Source organism: Sinohyriopsis cumingii, chromosome 3 (genome assembly GCF_028554795.1).
Source record: "Sinohyriopsis cumingii isolate HCF-2022 chromosome 3, ASM2855479v2, whole genome shotgun sequence".
In the NCBI taxonomy this organism is placed as follows: Eukaryota; Metazoa; Mollusca; class Bivalvia; order Unionida; family Unionidae; genus Sinohyriopsis; species Sinohyriopsis cumingii.
This window is the reverse complement of record NC_142963.1, coordinates 101,071,814-101,093,289: the sequence shown is the minus strand read 5'-3', so window position 1 is coordinate 101,093,289 and position 21,476 is coordinate 101,071,814. Positions and strand designations below refer to the sequence as shown.

Below are 21,476 nucleotides of genomic sequence, written 5' to 3'. Positions count from 1 at the left end.
AGAAGGTAGACTTGTAACGAATGTTGTAGCTAATACGCCATATGGTGCCAATTTGCGTGTTGGTTTTGTCAACAACGGGATTATGGCGTTGTTTGATAGCGCCACATACATGATTGATGGAAAAAATATTGAATCAGTTCAGAAGGATGTTGATGTTGCCACAACAATAATTGGTCTAGCGAGATATTCTGACGACTTTACAAGATCAGCTGGTCCAACAATGATGTTTGCCAAGGATATTACTAACCACGCTGATTATGTTCAGTATACCAAAATGCGAACACCACAAAATACTGCAGTTAATCCACAACCAGTTGATTTTGAGCACGCAGACAGACCAGGTGCTGATTTTGATATTATAGGAAGCGTTAATGCGACTTACAACCTGGGATTTGCAACACGCCGAGCAGCGCTGTCGGGAGATAATAGAAATTTTTCGTGTGCAATTCCATTATCTCACATCTTTGGATTTTGCAGAAATGTTAGAAAGGTCATCTTTGGAGCTAAACACACAATTGTGCTCGTAAGAAAAGGTGATGATAATGATGCAATCTGGCGAGGTGCTGGTGTTGCTGATGGTAAAGTAAATATATCAAAACTTTCATTGTGGATGCCAGTAATGACTCCATCTATTACTGAGGAACAAAAATTACTATCTTTTATGGATCAAGGCGGTAAATCATTGCTATCATGGTTAACAGTAACCACAGATGCTGCTCAAAGCAATATTAATGGTTTATTTACATGGCATATAGCATCACAACAGGGTGTTTCTGCACCACGACATATTTTTATTGCGCTGCAAGATATTGACCGGATAAATAATCAAGAACATTCACATATGATATTTGATAACCTTGGAGTCAATGAAGTTTCCTTACGGATAAATGGACATCAAGAACCAACAGAAAATATACAACTAAATTATGCACAAAATCATGTAGCGGGCGCATATCATCGTTTAATGTCATTCATGGGACGTGATCAAAATATAGATACCGGTTTGCAAATATCACAATTAGATTTTACAGGTCTATATCCGATTTATTATTTTTCACTAGAACATCTTGATTTATCCAAACAATCTGTTGTTGATATACACTTTCGAGCTCATGTTACTGACCCACCAGGTGGTGGTGCCTTCTACAGAGCAATCGCGGTTATACTTAGCGATAAAGCCATGTTACTTGAAGTTGGTAGTGGTCGAATGAGAGTTGTTGATGCACCAGTGGAAAATCTTTAATTATTCAGAAAAAATATTATTTATATAAAAATGTCGTATAGTCATGTTAATGTTACTCTGACTCCCGGTCAGGTAAAAAAGCTTCAATCAAAAACCGCCAACAAATGCGGAACTAAAATATCACTAAAACGAGATCAGATTAGTGGTGGTCCAAACAAATTATCATTGACAAATAATCAGATTAAACATTTCAATAAAGCCCTGGAATCAAAAACTGGAGTTCAATTTCATCTTTCCCCGAGCGCCATCAAAGACATGGTTAAAATAGGTGGTATATTTCCACTTCTCGCGGCCATTCCGGCATTAATAGCTGCAGCTGCTCCAGCTGTAGCAAAAGCAGCCGCGTTAGGTGCTGTTGGAACAGCTGCTGAAATGGCACTAAAGAAAGCAACAGGGCAAGGATACAAAAAAAAGGGACGCGGCTTAAGATTGCCAGGATCTCGTTGGGGGAGAGGCCTAAGGCTTCCAGGATCACTTCGTTAGACGTTCCAGCATCAAATTTTGATTTACTTAATGCTGCTAAAAAATTAAAAATATCCGCCTTTAGAGGTGTTTTTATGCGAGATCAATTACCGAAACAACCAAACAAACTCGAAACAGGTATTATTAATCTTGACGAACGTTCCGGACCCGGTACTCATTGGGTATCATACGCGGTTGGTCCACGTGGAATTGTTTATTTTGATTCGTACGGGTTAGCTCCACCTGTTGAATTTATCAAGTATGTCGCACCACTTCACGCAACAACCAGAGTTTGGTATTCAACGCTACCCACACAAACAATGACAGATCCGCCAATATGCGGCCGTGAAGTAATTAATGTACTCTACGCTATATCAAAATCATCCAAACCACCACATAAAGTTGTGCATGATTACACAAGTAACCGATTTGTTGCGCGTAAAGCGTTTTAAACAACGGGTCTTATTATAATGGTTGACATCTACGGAAGATCTTCTACTAGTAAGAAAATAAAATCCGACGTTGATCTGTCAAAGTATGCGACTAAAGATGACCTTGCTGATATCATGAACCTGGCTGGAGTTGACCCAGATGAAGTTGTTATTTTTCAAGATCGATATGGTAAACTAAAAACCAGCAATATCAAATGGAATGATATAGTCCGGCGAGTACTCGGTGCAGTTACGGATAATATTCCCGTGTTTACTGACAGCGGCAAAATCAGAGATTCAAGTATATCGTTTGCAACAATTAGAGATGAAATTGCAAAAAGTGTTGCTAATCGCGTGAGAAACACCGGTGACACAATGACAGGTGAACTCAGCATGAACGGAAATAAAATAGTAGTTTTAAGAGATCCAACATCTGAAGAAGACGCAGCAACAAAAAAATACGTTGACAACGTGGATGGAAAACTATCCACGTTACGGGCCGAATATGATGTTCACGCAGGCGCGTTTACAAGACTTCGAAGAAATTTTCAAAAAACCGATGATGCCATAGATAAATTCTTCGGTACTCCACACGCCATTGACATGAAACTCGTTGATATCAAAACTAACCTAGACACGATCAAACGAACACAGCAAGACATCGTAGCGGGAATTCCTGAGATTATCAATAAAACCAATTTGATTAAAATTTCAGCTGGAATAACTCCCGGGCATATCACAAACATCGTATGCACGGTATCATCGGGATTTGCAACATGGTCACAGCAAAATAATACTATCAAATATACCGCAACAGTCACTGGCGTGTACAGGATGTCTGTGTTTAGTGCTGCAAAATTTGAAATATTTACAACGTTTCCATGGCGTCATTCCACCGACAGGTTTTCCGGGGTTGTATCTGTTATATTAAATAGGGAACCGAAGAAATATTTATTCTGGAAGCAGCTGATAAGAAATTAACCGCAACATCCTTCTGGTGGTGTTTGGAATTTGTAGCTGAAACACCTCAATTGGTTACTGCATAAAAATATATATGGACGGTGCACAATACAGGTACAATCAAGCACGTGAATGGCAGGCGGCGCTAAAAGATCAAGTCGATCAATATACAGTAAAAGTAAAAAAATATCGACGACGATTGGTTATCGTTGATGTGATTGTTTATTCAGTATCCGCTGTTGTTGCTGGAACCGGTGTAATATTATCAGCGTTGACAACGATGGCACCAGTAGCTGTAACTATCTGTATTTCAGCAGCAACAACTATTGCAGGTGTGCTTAATATCATCACAAAAAAATATGTACTTGCACGAACGAAAAATTATCCAATTACATAATAAAATTACATACAGCGACGGTAGCATACTCGAAATTATCCTCGTTGTTATCAGCGAGTCTCAGTGATGGAATTATATCTGATTTCGAATTTTCAATGATAACCAAAATATACGACGAAGGTATCGGTATTAAAGATACAAGTATCAATAATGACAGAATTACTCCAGCAGATCGTGACCAACACAACTCCGCCAAAGATAACGATGATCTCGGTAAGTTCAATTAATCCTGAATTTAGTGTTAATTTTCCTACTGCAATTCCAGTAAAAGAAATAGCACTAGCACAATTACGAGTATATTACAGCTGGCCAAATATCAGATCAAAATCATTTCATGGTATACCAGCAAATAATTCGCTTGTATTTGTTAGTAAAGATAAACCCGATGGAACACCTGACTGGGTTGTTGTTGGAATACCAACTGGCAGTTACGAGATTGAAGAGATCAATGAGGAATTTCAACGTAGAATAAAATCAATAACGGGAAAAGAAGCAAAAATATCAATTAATGTTCATGAACCGACCCTGTCCTCGACGGTTGAAATACATTCTCCCGATTACGTCGTTGATATTTATCAATCTTCAATCAGATCCGTACTAGGCTGGCCTGAAATTCCCCCGGTGTATGAAGGACTACCAGAACCAACTCAGGATGATTTTACATCATCGAAAAGTTTTCATCATAATATTAAAATGAATTATACAAGTTTCTGGTGGAATATAGAAAAACGTGTATGGGATAAACGGGATCAATTTCATGTCAATAATATTGGTGAGTACTATTGGCTCTTACACAACGTTGATGGTGGTAATTCATTTTACGATATAAATATCAATAATGTCATTAATATCATAAATTCAGATCACGAAGAACAACTGGTTAATTTACGTGATAGTTTTCATGAATATTTGTCTGATTTGACATCTACGCGTGAAGAAATTATTAAACGAGTGGAAATTTTAAATCATATAGCTGATACTATTGAATATTTTCATAATAGAATCATAAACCTGGTTTTTGAATCATCTGGCGATTATAAAAGATTTTTCGCAACCAAGTACAAAATATCCGAAGCTGACATTGTAACATTTAAATTTCCTGATTATAATCCGGATAAATTAAGAAAATCTGTCAATGATGTCATTGATGAGTTTTTTCCTAAAATACTCGATGCATGGAGAAAACTAGCACCATATCCAACCGATCTTAGATATGATAATGATCCACATGGCGGCGGAAGACACGTATCTCCGGGAATCGTTAATATAACACCGACGGTCGCGGTCAATCTGGTTTGTGACGTAATCGATGGCAGCTATCAAATAGATCTCGGAAGATCAAATCAGGCTCAACAAGGATACATCCTGTACACGTTCACACCACAAGTTCCCCCTGGAAGTTTAATCGTGCAAGAACCAACTAATCCTGTGTATTTACGGTGTCACAATAATATGTTAACACGAATCAATTTTAAACTCACAGACTACCTTAATCGCTTAATTGACATACGTGGAGAAGAACTTGTGATAAATCTGTATGTGAAATCGTAGATCTTTATGTAATGGAGGGTTTTTACACACGAGGATTTCTTAACAGTTAGAAGAACATTTGTAACAGAGATCAGACTCAAATTCGATCAACTTAAAAAAATAAATAAAACAATATTTTATTATTACTGGCACAAATTTGTGTTTGGTACAAATTAATCGGCCTTGCAAAAAAAAATATTTTTTTTTTCTGAAAATTTGATCATTTTACACTACACGTGGTCAGCGTTGACAGGGACCCCAGTTACCAAAACTTTCATTATCACCAGTAACGAAGTTACCCTGGATCGTTTCACCAGTAACGAAGTTACCCTGGATCGTTTCACCAGTAACGAAGTTACTCTGGATCGTTTCACCAGTAACGAAGTTACTCTCTGACATAATTTTTCTTAATTGTCTTATACGAGTACTAATCGTTTTCTTTGCCTCATACTCGTGGGATAATAACGATTTAATTCTTTCTACGGCGGCAGAGAGAGGAACGAACTCCTTCACATGATCATCTTCTACGGTAGCTAGCGACTGAAACATTGCCGCCTGAATCCGCTTCATGAGCTTGTATTCAGATGATAGTGTGTGTGTCCCCTGGGTTTTACGTTCTTGTAAAATCTCAAAGTCAGAAACTATTTTTTCAGGATTAAGTTCATCAGATATATTAATTCCATCTTTTTTCAATTTTTTAATAGCAACAATTACATCATTGATATTTTCATGGTTCATTATATAATATATAAATCTTTAAAATAAAAAAAAATATCCCTAGAACCCCTATCGAGTGTTTAGCGAGTTCGTCGGGATGTTTCAAGGACAGCACAACCAAGAACTCGTAGCTTGCCACCGCAATCTACCAAGTTCATTAGGCAAATATTCCCTCTACGAGAGCCCCTAACCCGCCAAACAACGGTCTAGAAGGCCCAAGAGGGAGGACGGCACAATCCTCATTAAACTCGTAGCTTGCCACCGCAATCTACCAAGTTTAGAGGATATACACATAACATATAACTTAACTAAGGACGGCACAATCCTCATTAAACTCGTAGCTTGCCACCGCAATCTACCAAGTTTAGAGGATATACACATAACATATAACTAAGGACGGCACAATCCTCATTAAACTCGTAGCTTGCCACCGCAATCTACCAAGTTTAGAGGATATACACATAACATATAACTAAGGAAATGGATATATACAATGAAATGGATATATACAATGAAATGGTTATATACAATGAATGAAGAGCCCCTATCGAGTGTATTAGCGAGCTCAGATTATGAATGAAGAGCCCCTATCGAGTGTATTAGCGAGCTCAGATTATGCATTGGACGGTACAAACATATAACTTAATTAAGGACAGTACCAACATATACGCTCAGCAAAAATCCCACCCACAATAATTAATCCAGTGGGTGATACGAAAATATGTATCAACCACAAGTCAATATTGTGGTTGAATTTTGCTGAGCGGGGGGTTTTGCGGTTCCCCCATTATTATAAAAATCGCAATTATGCGCACACCACCGACAAATTGTCAGCCATGGGGATTCGATCCTGGACCGCGAGCGTCACAGTCCAATACCATATTGATTGAGCTATCAAACCTTGTTACGAACATATGTTTCGGAAGTTAATATATAGCCAAGGAACCAATATTTACACTAAAACAGCGGTTTCTGAATAATAACAGTTTCTGTATTTATAACAACAGTTTCTGAATATAAAACAGCGTTTTTCCTAAGCAGACTGCGAATCAATAATAACAGTGGCATGAACACACCTGCAGATCGATTTATACCATGACAACGGTTTCTGTTCTGTACCTGTATTACAACTTCCCTGCTGATCAATAACATTATCATGATTTCTCGTAATGTTGTATGATGGGAAATATTTAAAAACCATAAATAATACTTCTACGAGTAATTAATTACGATGTAATTAGTTAAACTAATTACGATCATAAAAAATAAAAAATCTACGAAGAAAACTATATATTACAAAGTAATCTCCCTTTTATATAATCAAAAATTCAGTAGTATACAATCAGACAGTACTGGACCCCCTCAAATAATGATATAATTCAATGTGGTGATGATAATTATTGATACTGAAAGGTAATTTTCTGTTTATATTTTTTCGAGAAAGTAGATCTGGTTATATTTTCTGCGACGTATTTTACCACACGCGAGTCAATATCAAAATATTTAGCAGCTGAATACATTGAACGAAATATAACTTTTTCGCCAGTTTCTGTGTTTGTGGAAATTACCGCCCTCTTTCCGATTGTCTTACATCTTCCTGTATTACCACATGCAGAGTTCACGCTTCGTGTGACAACTCGAAGGTTGTGCAGGGAGTTATTTTGAGGATCCCCGTCAATATGATCAATAACAAGACCGTCTTTGATCACTCCGAAGAAACATTCGTAGATGAAACGATGACAATGATATCTTTTCTTTCCAACTGTAAATCTAAGATAGCCAGTATTAGAAACAACGCCAACTGGTCTCTTCAACTTGCAGTGTCTGATGATACCATTAATATTTGATTCATAGTTTGTTATGACAGGATGTGGGACAAATTTATTTTGCTCCATTATAATATTATTTGTTTAAATCATTGTTTGTCTGAAATCTTGATATATAATCCTCCACGGATTTTATAGCGTTTTCACCGCTATTATTTTTTTTGTCATAATATCTTTTAAGTTCTCTGAACCGTTTTCCGCCGCACTTTCCACATAATTCTGTTTTTTCTCGCACTCCAATACCACACCGCAGACATGGTATTGGTCCTAGACTTCCTCGTCGTATGTTTTGTGAGTGCATCCAACAAAATTCCTTTCTGCAGGATTTGTTGCATCGATTTACTGAGCCGATCATCAACCATCTGCATTGAGACATTGTATATATAATATTTTTTATTTTAAATATTTGTTTTAATTATATGAACGAGTTTGAGAGATTATCCCAAACTAGGCCTGTTAAATATAAATTCAACCTCGACAGATTATCTCCAGACTTACCAGTGCGAGATTTGGTTGATCCGAAAAATAAAAGTCTGATCTCGAAAATTCACGACGCCAAGAAAGAATTTTACACGGATGGTGCATCTCATACATGGTCAACGTTCAAGATTATACGCAACACTGGCAAAGTCAGTGTCGACTCTGTCACGGACGCCACAATGAACGACAAGCGAGCGGCAACTATCATTAACTACATTGCTGAATACGAGGGCAATCAAAAATATTTCTTCAGAGTAAAATTTATTGTATTAACAGAAACAGGTAGTTGGATTATCCGTGACAAATATGATCCTGTCCTTGGCAATAATAAAACTGTCATATTAAGTAAAAATTCCAGACCGGGTCTACTGACGGGTATTGACAAACCGTATTATGAGCGAGCGTATCCTGTAACAGCGGTTATTTATGGAATCTATGAGATAAATAAAAAACCCAACGTTGATAAACTAGCGCCGATGAAATTTTCAAGGTTAAATTGTGTAGCCGAGCGAGTAATAGAACACTTTACAAACGCGATGCGTGGAAATGGATTAACTGATTTAAGGCGTGAGAAAATAAACTCGTGGGCTGATTCAGTTAAGGATACCGGTGCTACAATAAAAGATGTTGCTGAGTTTGGAAAAATATTAAAATTTCCAATAACCGTAGCGACAATAACGGGAGAAGTACTGTACCAATCGAAATATAAATCGAAAGGAGCTCCAATAAATAGTATCGATCATAACGCGCACGCATGGACTAACGCAGTAACAATATTTCCACGTGATCGAACTGTTAGATTTTACCCCACAGATAATTCTGGGGGAGGTATGTTTGATTTTATTAAAGAAATAAGTAAAACCGATCCTGTATCGGTATGGTTATTTAAAAGTAATGAAGAAGGTGAATTTGATCAGTTTGTTAGACCAAATGGTGAAATATATCGAACAGAATCTCTCCATGACGAGATGAAAAATCTCGCGACGTTTTTACAGTGCAAGCATGCGGAAAATACTGACAAATTACTAACTAATTGTTTTACCGTTCCATCTGTTGCGGCTCATTTCGCCAGAGAAAGAAATTCATGGAAACCAACACGATTTGATTTACTCGAGGACGTACGCGCAAGTTGCGTCGAATACGGACATGGCGGATTATGGAATACCAAATACAATTACAATGATGTTATTTCGGTTGATATGGTTGCATGTTATCCAGGAAGTTTTCTGGGATACGGAGATTGTTCTGTGTACTTTGAAAGATTTGGTCACCCAACAAACGAGATGACGCGAGTGGCAATTAATGGACCATTACCTGATTTTGATCTGACTAGATTCGCCTGTATTGAATCATTCGAGTTTAACGAAAATCTTCACAAGATTTGTTATGTTTGGTTTGGTAGACATTTTTGTGAAAAACGTTGGGCACCTATAGTTTTGTTACGATATATGCTAGATTGTATGATACTGACATCGTTGGTGGTCAGTGAGGCAATTATATCATATCATGCACAGACCAAAGTTTAGTTGCCCATGTCAGATTCTGAAGTTATTAGCGAGTTTAAGGAAAAATGTCCTGATGTTTCCGAAGATGATATTCCTAATAAACTCAAAACCGCAAAAGATCTCGGTAGAAAAATTATAGGTAAATTTACTCAAGGTGGTGCATATGATTATAAAAGACATCACGCACGATTAATTTTAGATGATGCCGAGTACGATTTTATAATCGCTGATACAACAGCGAAAAATATATTTGTAAATCGAGAAAGTGTTTATTTATCCGACGGAACAAAATTAGGTACGATCGTTAGTTACATAAATGACGTATCCCCACAATATACTCATCTAAGATCTTCCATGTTGGCTTATGTTTCTATAAATTTATTATCGATGATTAATAGATTTCCTGAGACCGCAGTCAGAGTCGCAACAGATTCGTTTTATATTTCGAGTAAATTTTTAGAATCTGTTATGAAATTTACAAGTAATGATGAACGATGGGGTTCGTGGAGAATAAAAAAGGAACTATTACACAATTATGCAGAATCAGCAGATGTTCCAATGAGAGATTTTTATCGTAAGGGTAATAAAATATCAGAAATGTCGAAAGCACCATCGTTGAGTGATCCAATAACCAGATATAAGACAGTATATCTAAATGGACCTGGTGGATGCGGCAAAACAACTCGAACGATTAATGTTTTTAGAAATTCAGATATAATCGTGCTGACACCCACACATAGACTTGCACGTGAGATGAAACAGCGGCAAGTACAATCGTGTACGTATCATAGTTTCTTTCGGTGGCGCGGAGATACATGGACTCCTAAACGGATGGGAGAAAAATATATACCTAAAATAATTATTTGGGATGAGATATGCACGGTCTCATTGGATACATTAAAAAAGTTTCTTGATTGGTTGTTGACGAAAAATACCGCTATAATAATGTGTGGCGATCATGGTCAACCGCCGCCTTTTGTTGGACCATCTCCACATGATTGGTTAAAAAATTTCGTTGATTATTACGAAGAAATAGATGATGATCATAGAGCTCTTGATGCAAATTTGAAGGAGTTTAAAAAATTAATCAGATTACAATCAAACAAAATTCAGTGTGAAATAATACGTGGAGTGATCTCAGAGACCTCAATGAGTGATTTTTTGAAATTATGGAGACCCACCGATTTGATCGTAGCAAGTAGAAAAATAATCAGAGACGTTTTACAACAGCAGTTATTTCAACTACATAAAGAAAAATATTCAGAATTACCCGTACCGTTATGTTATAGACCATCAGATACACGAAAACAGAATATTAATGTTGATATTCCAGGACAGACTGAAAAACAAAATCTCGTATTAAATGATATTGTCGCCGTTGATATCAGTGTGGTCGAAGATGCAATACACGCTGACAAATCTCCATGGGTGTTGGGATACGCTATGACGATCCACTCGTCTCAGGGATTAACTATTTCTGATACACGAGTCTGGATTGTAGACGATCACATCGAGTGGTCAAATTTAGTTTATTTAGCGGTATCGAGGGTCAGAAATATATCTCAATTACGTAGAATTATAATTCCTGAAATCGTTGATAAATTTAACATCATCGATGATGATATAATAAGAAAAAAATTAATCGGATACAAACAATCTGATAAAAAAAATAAACGTGACTTTGATCTTGATGTTGAATTTATTATTGAGTTAAAACAGCAGCAGAATAATCATTGCGCAAGTTGTAATTGTATAATGTTATGGCGGTATTCGAGTAATGATTCAAGACAATTTACCGTAGATAGAAAAGATAATAGTCGCGGTCATACACGAGAAAATACCATGTTAACCTGTCTTGAGTGTAATCGACGTAGAGGCGCCAGCGCCTTGGGTGCTAGTTAAGTGATCGAAATCACTGAAGTGATTTTGGCGGTAGTTGTGTATCCGTGGGAATTATTTGTAGTTGTTCACGTGTAAATCCACGCTGAGGAGCAGCCGAATCTAATCTGTAGATTGCAGGTCTACCTGAGGATCTTGTCACGGTAGATATTTTGTGTGTGGTAACACTCCAAATAGGATCAGTTGCTCTTCGTTTACCACCTTCAAGTTCACCAGGCTCATATAAATATCTAACTGTAACATCACCTAATATGTTTTGTTTTTCAACATCTTTTCGTTGTGTTGGTATATTTTTTTTTGTAATTGCATTAATGGGTTTCATGTTGGTTGTTCGTGTGATCTCATTATTTAATGCAGCTATCACGCTTGGTAATCTTGCAACCCATTCGCGAGATCTTTTATCCTGAATAAATTCCCTCGCGTATTGATATCCAAATAACCGCTCGGCAAGTGTTCGATTAAATCGCTCAACAATTGCTTGATCACGGTGAATTGCAGTATGACCTCGTCGTATTTTGGTATTATGTCGTTTCATCAGCGATGATACTGGACCAAGAAATTCCTTACCAGGATCAACCTGTAGTAGCTGTGGCCATCGCAGACCACCTTGTGGTCCGAGTCCTCGTTGATAAATTCGTTCAAACGCATCGGCTACTTCAGATGATGTTTTCGCTGATAGCGGCTCTGCTTCTTTGTATCTACTTGCAACATCAACTACGGTTAACGCGTATTTGTACGTTTTTCTACGCACAGTATCATGCGGTGAAAACAGAATATCAGCTTGATGAACTTCATTAGGAACACTGACATCGAAATACGCGTACTGAATTCGTTTCGGTGATGGTAGATAAATTTGCCATATTGCTTGTTTGGATAACCACGCTTTAGCAGTAGAATGTTTAACCGCTGCTGCATCAGCGAGTTTACCAATTGCTGCTTTGCCTCTCCAGTATCCTCTTGGTGAATAATAAATTAATTCCATTATTAATTACCAGCCCCAAGCGCTAATTTACCTTTCATCGAGGATCTTACTAACCAATTAGCTAATGATTCTCTAATATTTTTATTTTTTATAGAATTTAATGCACGAATTAATTTCACATCTGCAATATGCCTATGTTGTAGATTTTGACTTTTATAAGCTACATCATGAGCATGACAAGCTCGATCAATAGCGTTTATTGGTTCCTCGCCTGGTTTTGGTTGATCTTGATTATCGAGCCTGATATCAAGTCTGGTACCAGGACCGCAATAATTATATCCCGGTAGATGTTTTTCTCCACTGTATTTAGCCCATGGAGTACCTGGAAACTTTGACATCAAATTAGCAATATCACCACCGCGTTTATTAGGTAAAAATGAAAATTTCTTTCTACCGCATATAGAACATTTTCCACCGTACGCTATTTTTTTATTTTTTGTTGTAACCGTAGCTAAATCAGTAGTTGGAGTTTTAACTTTACAGCGTAAGCAATATAAATTCATGTTATAATATATATGGATATAATTGATTTCTCAGCAACTCGGCAACGAAAGCCAGTTAAGCATCATCCTGCGCTACCGAACTCCATCAGAATGATTATCATAGGACCATCTGGATCGGGTAAGACGCAATTATTACTTAATCTGATAATGAGATGGTTGAAATGGGATAAATTGTATTTAGTAGCACCATCCGCTGATGATCAGCGATGTTATGATGTACTTAAAGATTTCAATGAAAACGCGCGATTACTGGATGAAGGTAATGATGTTATAGAGTTTATAACCGATATTGATGAAGCACCATCCGTAGATTCCATAGACGGATTTATTAATAATTTAGTTGTATACGACGATGTGATGCTAGATAAACAATCAAATCCAGCCAGAATATTTTCCCGAGGTAGACATAAAAATACAGACGTGATCTATGTTACTCAACGATATACACAAATTCCGAAGGTGATCAGAGACAACTGCAACATTTTAGTTGTGTTTAATGGCGTAGACACACACACACTTAGAAATATTCATCAAACTTGGTGTGGTGGTGACATGGATATAATTAATTTCAAAAATTTCTTCTCACGAGCGCAAGCTACCCCACATGGATTTATAACAATAAATTTACATGATCCAAGAACAAGATATCGTGTGGGTCTTGATAAAATATTTGGGTAACAGGGATGATGATAAAATTAAATTTAATTAAAAAAATAATGAACAACTGTGCGTGGCTGCGTCAAGGAACAACAGATAAATGTAATAAAAAATGCCGTGGAGAATATTGCAAGAAACATAATTATCTTATAAAGAAAAACCTTCATGCTGGTCCACGAAGTTGTGTTGAAAACAACGGCGTTAGAGGATTATATCAGATTTGCAAAAATTGCGGTGGAGATCGATACAGAAGTTTGATGATATATTATAAACACAGAAAGAACATAAATCCAAAAATAGAAAAACCACCATCAGAACTTGAATATTACTTGAAACATAGAACAAATAAAGATGAAACAGATGAAGATGAAAAAGATGAAGAAAAACGACAGCGAGAACGCGTTGAAAAATATTCATCAAATTTGGTATGGTGGTAAATTAATAGCAGCAGAGAGGGTACCTACCAACGTTGGTCGTCAAAAAAATAAACAAAAATAAATAAACACGTAGAGTACTTTATTTTTTCAGCTACTATTTCGAACTGAGGTTTTATTAGTACAATCGGTCATTACAGAAATAAAACATCTCAAGGAAAAGTTCATTTGTAAAAATCTTGACCTTTCTACGAGATGATTTTATTTGTTTGTTTTATTTGTTTTGTCGGAATTTTATGGTCTGTTCACCCTCTCTGCTGCTGGGCTAAAACAACAACAGCAGCAGGGAGGGTGCGACCAAAAATGAGTGTCCGACGCGTTAACAGACACGAACGACAAAGATAAAGTAACGAAATGAGCTAACCCAATTAGAGTGTGTGTGTGTGTGTGTCTGTGTGTGTGTGTGTGTGTGTGATTTGGATTTTTAACGTAGCTTTAACAATTTTTCAGTCATATCGCTACGATGTCTGCAGTGTGACAGTTTATAGTGATGTCTAGCACTGGGGCATCATGCCGCAGACATGCACCCAGTCACATTATCCTAACACCAGGCCGACCAGTCCTAACACTAACCTCTTAATACTGAGCGCAAAGCGAGGCAGCTGTTAGTACCATTTTTGTAAGTCTTTGGTATGACTCGGTTGGGGATCGAAGCGGACGCTCTAACCACCAGGCCACCGGAGAAAATCTCGATCATTTAGAGGATTCATTTTTTTATGTTATTTACCTTCTATTTTCATTTTTTTGTGGGACGTTTTAGTTTCAAAGAAGACTTGCTCCAAAATTGGTCTGTTCACCCCCCAATGCTGCTTCATTACAAATACATCATAAGGAATGTATTACAGTGGAAGATTAACATTTCTTTGAATTTCGAAAATATATGCAGGACTTTTTTTTCTTCAGCTGATTAGGAAAATGTTTTCTCGAAAAGTCAGTTCTAAGAATAATGTATGGTCTTTATGTACTTTGTTATAACTGAAATATAACTGAAACATTTAAAACAATTCACAATAGGTGAAAAAATGTTCATCAAATAATTTCCTTCAATAAAGAAGGCTGTGCAGATATTAATATAATATGTCTGAAACAAAGATAATAGTGTTATCAACTGACCTTTCGTATGCTTGTTGATCTCGTCTTTGACTCTAGCGAATCCAGGAACGATCTCATGAAGAGAAGAATCCTCACCGGTACTCTTGTCGCTATAAGCGACCTTTATGAGCATCGGAAGAAGGAACAGGATAACAACGGACACATTCATGGTAGGTGCTTGAATGAATATTTAGCAGCGGTAGACTTTTGTACCTGACACACTCAATGAATTAAGTATATAACACAAATGCGACAGAGCAGTTTAAAGTGTTTAAATTGGAAAATGATTCTGATGTTGTAAAGTTCTTGTTTAAGTGTTTACTATACCATCATGTCAATCAGCTTTAGTTAGCACCGCCTTGTGTCAGTAAGCGGACCCAATTTTGGGGGTTAAGCTCACGCCTCGCGCTTATTATTACAGAAGGCCAAATCAAATACGACGTTTTATTGGCTGGATTTCTGTCAACATTTGAAGATAAATCCTTTCCAAGTGTGCAAAATTTTTATTTAGGATTTCGATACTTTTTAGAGGATTAGGTGAAAGTATAGTAAGGTAATGATAATGGTCGGTGCTAAAAAGAGGTACCGAGACTACTTTTTTAATTTGCATGTGCACACTATGCGTCAATCATATTAGTCCATGACATGTTGCGTTCTAAGACGGCAACTTCTGACAAAACTTCAACATAAGTACCATAGTCGGACCGTTGATGCTTTTGCTATTTCGTATGAAAACGTTATTGCACACACAAACACGCAACAAATCAACATTGAATAATCAAAATATGTTGTTGTTAGTCCTGTTGTTGCTTAAATTGCACAACAGCTTTAAAGCTAAGCAAGGACACTTCATTTGAATTGTGCATGAAAAACAATTTATTTTTTTACCGGTTACTGATGATCGGTATCTTTGAAGGCGGAAACTGGGAAATAGTGGCACACTTTATATAGACTGGTTTTCATTTTACAATGCTTTTGTTTTGGTGAGGTTAAGGGGTTAAATCAATTTCTCAGCGTAAGATAGGTTATATATTGCGGCCAGTATAACTGGTGAAGGAAGAACATGAGAAAACCTCGGTAAGAACCACCGAACCACGGGAAGCTGCCGGCAGCTTTCTCACGTACCCACATTGGCCGCGCCTGAGACTCGGACCCACGCGGACAGAGGTGAGATGGCAGTGATAAGTAAAGGTGAGCGCATTAGACGAATCAGCCTATAGTAGCTACCGGTGTTTTGTTTCTTGTTTAAAATTATTTCCTGTCTAAGACGTAACGGGATACAGTGTGTGATTTTTCGCTCACCGAGGAATGTATTGTCGATTATTGACGTGTTTTGTAGAAAACAGTTTTGATTTCATTTGTATCATATAATTCTTCAAGGATCATTATGGATAGAAGGCATTATTTCACTTCATATAGGAATATGATGAGAGGTTGTCGTTTTTATTCTTGCTGATGGTTTGGGGTTTTTTTTTGCATGAAAATATGACGATTCCAATTTATTTAAGTATTCGCTTATAAGTTGAGTCCAACGACAAATAACATAGGCATAGGTCACGTTGCCAATTGCGCCAGCAGTGCAGGGTCTGTGCTGTTTGTTCTAGTGAGTACTGCTAACAAACTGCATAAACTCAGATCGCCAGAATTGCGCTGTTTTTAGTTGGTCTAGACATATAAGCGAGTGCATACGGTAATTCGTTTCATGGATCTTTTCGGTATATTTTAACAATTCTTCTTCCTGTTGTTTACAGTAACATTGAATTACTGGACACGTCTACGTGCCATATATTACCCTTCAGTACATTTTTTAAATCAAAAACTTTCAGCTAATATTACCTGATCGAAGCCTGGCCGATTCATACCAAAGACATACAAAAAAGTACCAACAGCTGCCTCGCTAGGAGCTCAGCATTAAGAGGTTAGTGTAAGGACTGGTCGGCCTGATGTCAGGATAAATATTCAACCTCTTTGATACCATTCTTTCCGTTACGATGTTTAATATCTAGTTAATTTTTTTAAAAAACTGCATCCTGCTTCAATACAGCTAAGGAAGGCAAAAGTAACCGAGTCGCTTAGCCGAGAAACTGTATACAAGACAAGACTAGTTTCGTTTATTGTTTCATTTTTAGTGTGGTACATTAACACGTGAAAGGTTACATTATGCTGTAGCAATGCTTTGCCTAGAGACACCTCACGGCAGGTGATCCGCACTGGTCTGGGCAGGGTTCGAATTCGCGATTTCCTGGTCGTACGTCCAGCACACTAAACACCGAACCACGTAGAACCAGTTCATATTTCGTACTTTATATCAACCCTTTACCTACCGTAGTCGTTTCACACAAAGACTTCTGAACTGAGCGCTTTTGGTATCCCAACTGATAATCTCGGAAAGTGTGATATCCGCATCTGTGAAACACTGCTTCAGAATGAACAACGTTAGGACTCATTCGAGCGGGAGGGGGCACATTTCTCGGTGGTTTCAAATGAAGAGCTTAAACTCACTATAATTTATTCTAAAATACAAGTTATTAATGAAAGCTTGATTATTCAATACTAATTTTCCCTCCTCAAACTTTACGACCATTTTACATTAAATTGTCTATTTAATAGAATTACTATAATAATTCATCAATAGAAAAATGTAGAAATGTCCAAAATTACATTGCCAGAACACAAAATAGCTTTAATAAAATCGCCAAAATCAATTATCCGAGACATATACAATACTCAAACAATACGTCTACTAGACATTATCATGTAAGTTCTGTAAATTCAAGGCTTTATTTTGTGTTTATTGTTTACGTTTGTCTACTTTGTAATTGCCTTCATCAAGTTCGTAGAGTCGAAATCATTTAGGCTAATGAAAATCTAACTTTGCACAGTTATTTGTTAGTATTATGCAAAAGAGATAGGGAAAACAAACGAAGTTGATGCCTCTGTGAAAGTGTGCTCCTAATGCAAATACTATTAACGGCAAGATAAATGGCTTTAGTTACAACCCTTTTTAGCCCTTTAACTTTCTTTGATGTATCTACAAGCTGGTGTTATCATTCTACACTAAATAAATTTGTGCAGGGGTTCTAATAATAATGAACGAACAAAACTAATTTTGCACATCCAATTTTTAAATTTGAGCGATATCAAACATATACTGCGTGTCAGGACATCTTCGGAAATTGAAATTTCGCTTATACTTTGAAAACACATTCACAGGCGTAATTGAAACTTCAGGCAAGAAGTCACGTCTGAACGGTTTTATATTAAGCATTATAAATTTACTCGGCTGACAAGACACTATTAATATATACATGTAAACCCTACTACTTTCTTATCAGCCGATTTATAGGCATGAGAAGGTCGGCTGAACCCTACTTAAAGTCTCACTGGATAGTTTCGTAGTTTGACACAGGTAGAAGGCATGAACCGAATTATCACAAGCCTAGCATTTATAAATTCACACAGAAGCTAAATCTTAATGTAGTTGAGATTTACTTCGAGTTAGGCTTGGAAATGGGTTGGCTTATTGGTGACTGCCTGTCACAGTTAGACGAGCATTGGAGATCAAATGCGTAACTTTGGCTGCAAATGAGCCGCCGACTTGGCTTACTATTTACATGTGTCTGCTACAGAGGTAAATATCTAAAAGTCTAGGTGGTTGAGGGGGTGATGAAAAGTATGCTAATTTGTTTTTTTGTACTAGTGAACTTTATTTATGCATAAGGCACATACTGATGCTTTTAGCTGCCTTGTCACAGGAAAATATCCAGAATAGCTCTTTGCTGTCAAAAATGAATGTAAAATTATGGGGTTGGTGGCAGTGTTGGTTCAGTATAAAAACCATCAGTTGCATTAGGAATTAACCTGATTGCTGCAGTCAAAATCTCACATGTATGCTTTCTACAAAAATCATTAGTTTGTTTTTATTTGTATCTTCAGTGTAAAATTATTCTCATTTTTCTGCAATAGGTCATTGTCGGATGAAAATTCACCAGATAAACTGTCCAGTGAGACCTTAAGGAATATAATTCTTATCACTAATATCACAAAGCTCCAGGAGTTGTCTACCTTATAGCCTCCCCAACTACCTGACTGTAGGCGGTTGCTGCAGTTATATTACGTGTTTTAGTTTCAGATGAATATAACTGTAGCATAGTCAGACATAAAATAATGTACCACATCTGCAAAACAAGAGAGCAAGAGAGTTCAACAGGTGATTTACAAAACAACGATTCAAAACGTCACATTTCCCGTGCTCGTGAGACCATTAACCGTGTTTCCCCATTTAGATATGTTGACATTTACATAAATGTTTAACACGGTGTGAGAAGGCTTATTGGAAATTGGACAAGTGTGAACGCAAAAAATCTAGACTAGGCAGCTACCACCCACTCCCAGTTTGTACGCCACCTCCAATGATTTTACAAGTTAAAGACATTAAGGATATTTAAAAAAATGCACAAAACGTAGTCATTTATCATTTTATAATTTCTCATCTGATTACTGTATCGATAAACTCCAGAACATTCCGTAAATTTCTGTAAGTTTGGGAGTTAATCCTTTGAATCAACTTTTATAAGATGCTCCTTTGTATTTTGTTTATTTTTAAAATAGAAGAAATATTAAACCTTCATTTTGCTAATAGTGAATCCATGCGACACCGTTTATACTGCTGAAAATGCTTTGTTTTAGGAACCGGAAAAGGACAGCGAGCAGTCTGGTTGTTTACATCAGATGCTTCCATTTGGTTTGAAATGCACATGTTACGGGCCTCGTGGTGACAATCAGGTTAGAAATTATAACTTGATGAATGAACCCATTGAGCTACGTGCACCTTTTATATCCTTTTTGCTTTTCGTCTTTAGAATGGCGGGGTGGGGTGGGGTACAAACTGCTGGAGTGTAGGCGAATACTGTATCATCGACGATGTTAGTCAATGTGCCGAGTTGTACGTCACCCCCCCCCCCCCCCCCCCACACACACACACACAACTCGGGCGCTGATGTGAAGCGACCAACCAATAACTGCTGTTCAGGGAGAAATTTCCTGTAAGCTGTGAGGGAATGATGCCACTTCCACAGATTTTACAATCTACCGGCCTATGAAATTGGATTCCCAATATAGACCGGGTACCAGCGAAAACATCTGTTGGGTAAGAGGGGCTTGAGTGGTAGTAACAGAAAATCCACGGACCAGGCTACCTCCAAAGGTTATGGACATTTACCAACTTTTCCGAAATATTAGTGTTTCTCTTTCCAAAAAGTCCTCTGAATTTTAATAAGAATTTAAAGCTGAGCAAAGCTACTAGCGTATAGGAAGAAAAAGAAATATTTTTTAACCTGATCCAGTGATACATTCATTTAGTTTTCAAGAACGTGAAAGTACCTTATTGCACCAGAATCTCCATAATGTCATTCAGTGTCATTAGGTACATTATATACACCTGATGTCACACAATGTAAGTCACTTATCTGCTGCTTCTTTTTTTGTTATTGGTTTTAGTGTCAGATTAATAATTTGAAATTCATCTCAAGTTCAGCTACCAGCCTTTTCCACATCTAGAACTAGTCCTGTCAATGATGTGACTTAACGAGTACGAGTTTCTTGGTCTAAAGCAAAGATACTAATTAATGGCTTCTCTTCAAATTCTGGACAATTTGGGGTTGCCAGCAAAAATCTGCATGGAATGTCTATGATATCTGAATTTATTAATATTTTGGGGTTTTTTTTATATCTCAGTTTCCAAACTGTCTTAAAAGGTGTGTATGTCATGTTTCTAGATTTTAAACAAATTAATAATGATACATCAACACCAAAGGTATTTGAAATTCTAAGTTTCTCTTGCACCTGTGAGATCTGAAAAAAAGCATTTAACAGAATTGATCAAAAGCATTTTAAATGGTCTCACTTTAATTGTCACAAACAGAAAAGCTGTAATGGAATGGAAGTTATAAGAGAAACTTCTTATTTAGAATAACACAACAACACCCATTTTTATAAAATGAACTGTCTTCTAGTCCCCAGCAAATTATGTGACACAGCAAAATTTAGCCTTGCCGATCAAACTTGTTTTAAATCAGCTTCAACAACAACAACAGGCTTTCTTCAATTTTATCTTAATAGATACCATCAAACTATGAACTTAGTTTTTGCCCCTAAGTCTAAGTATAATTATGAAAAAGGCATAGACGTTAAGGGTTTCTGCATGTAACAGATATCCAAGGCAACATGGCCATCCATGGATACCACAAGAAGACAAGAGGCCCAAGTGGATATAAAATTGCTTATGTGGCTGAAATCTACCTAAAAACGAAATGCAAGAGGCAGCCATATATGTTCATTGATCAGCACAATTTGTACT

General features: G+C 37.0%; 1 protein-coding gene across 2 annotated transcripts in view; it reads right to left on the bottom strand.

Moving 5' to 3' along the window:
* Positions 1-15,486, bottom strand: part of LOC149803405 (heavy metal-binding protein HIP-like) — a 90,733-nt gene extending 75,247 nt beyond the window's left edge. The window contains exon 1 of one of the 2 annotated variants that reach the window (XM_089953107.1): positions 15,140-15,486. In XM_089953107.1, the coding sequence (XP_089809233.1) occupies positions 15,140-15,287 (148 nt within the window). In that variant the 5' untranslated portion in view covers positions 15,288-15,486. The remainder of the gene's footprint in view (positions 1-15,139) is intronic. The other variant, XM_089953106.1, reaches the window with a different exon arrangement.
* Positions 15,487-21,476: the final 5,990 nt, after the last annotated feature.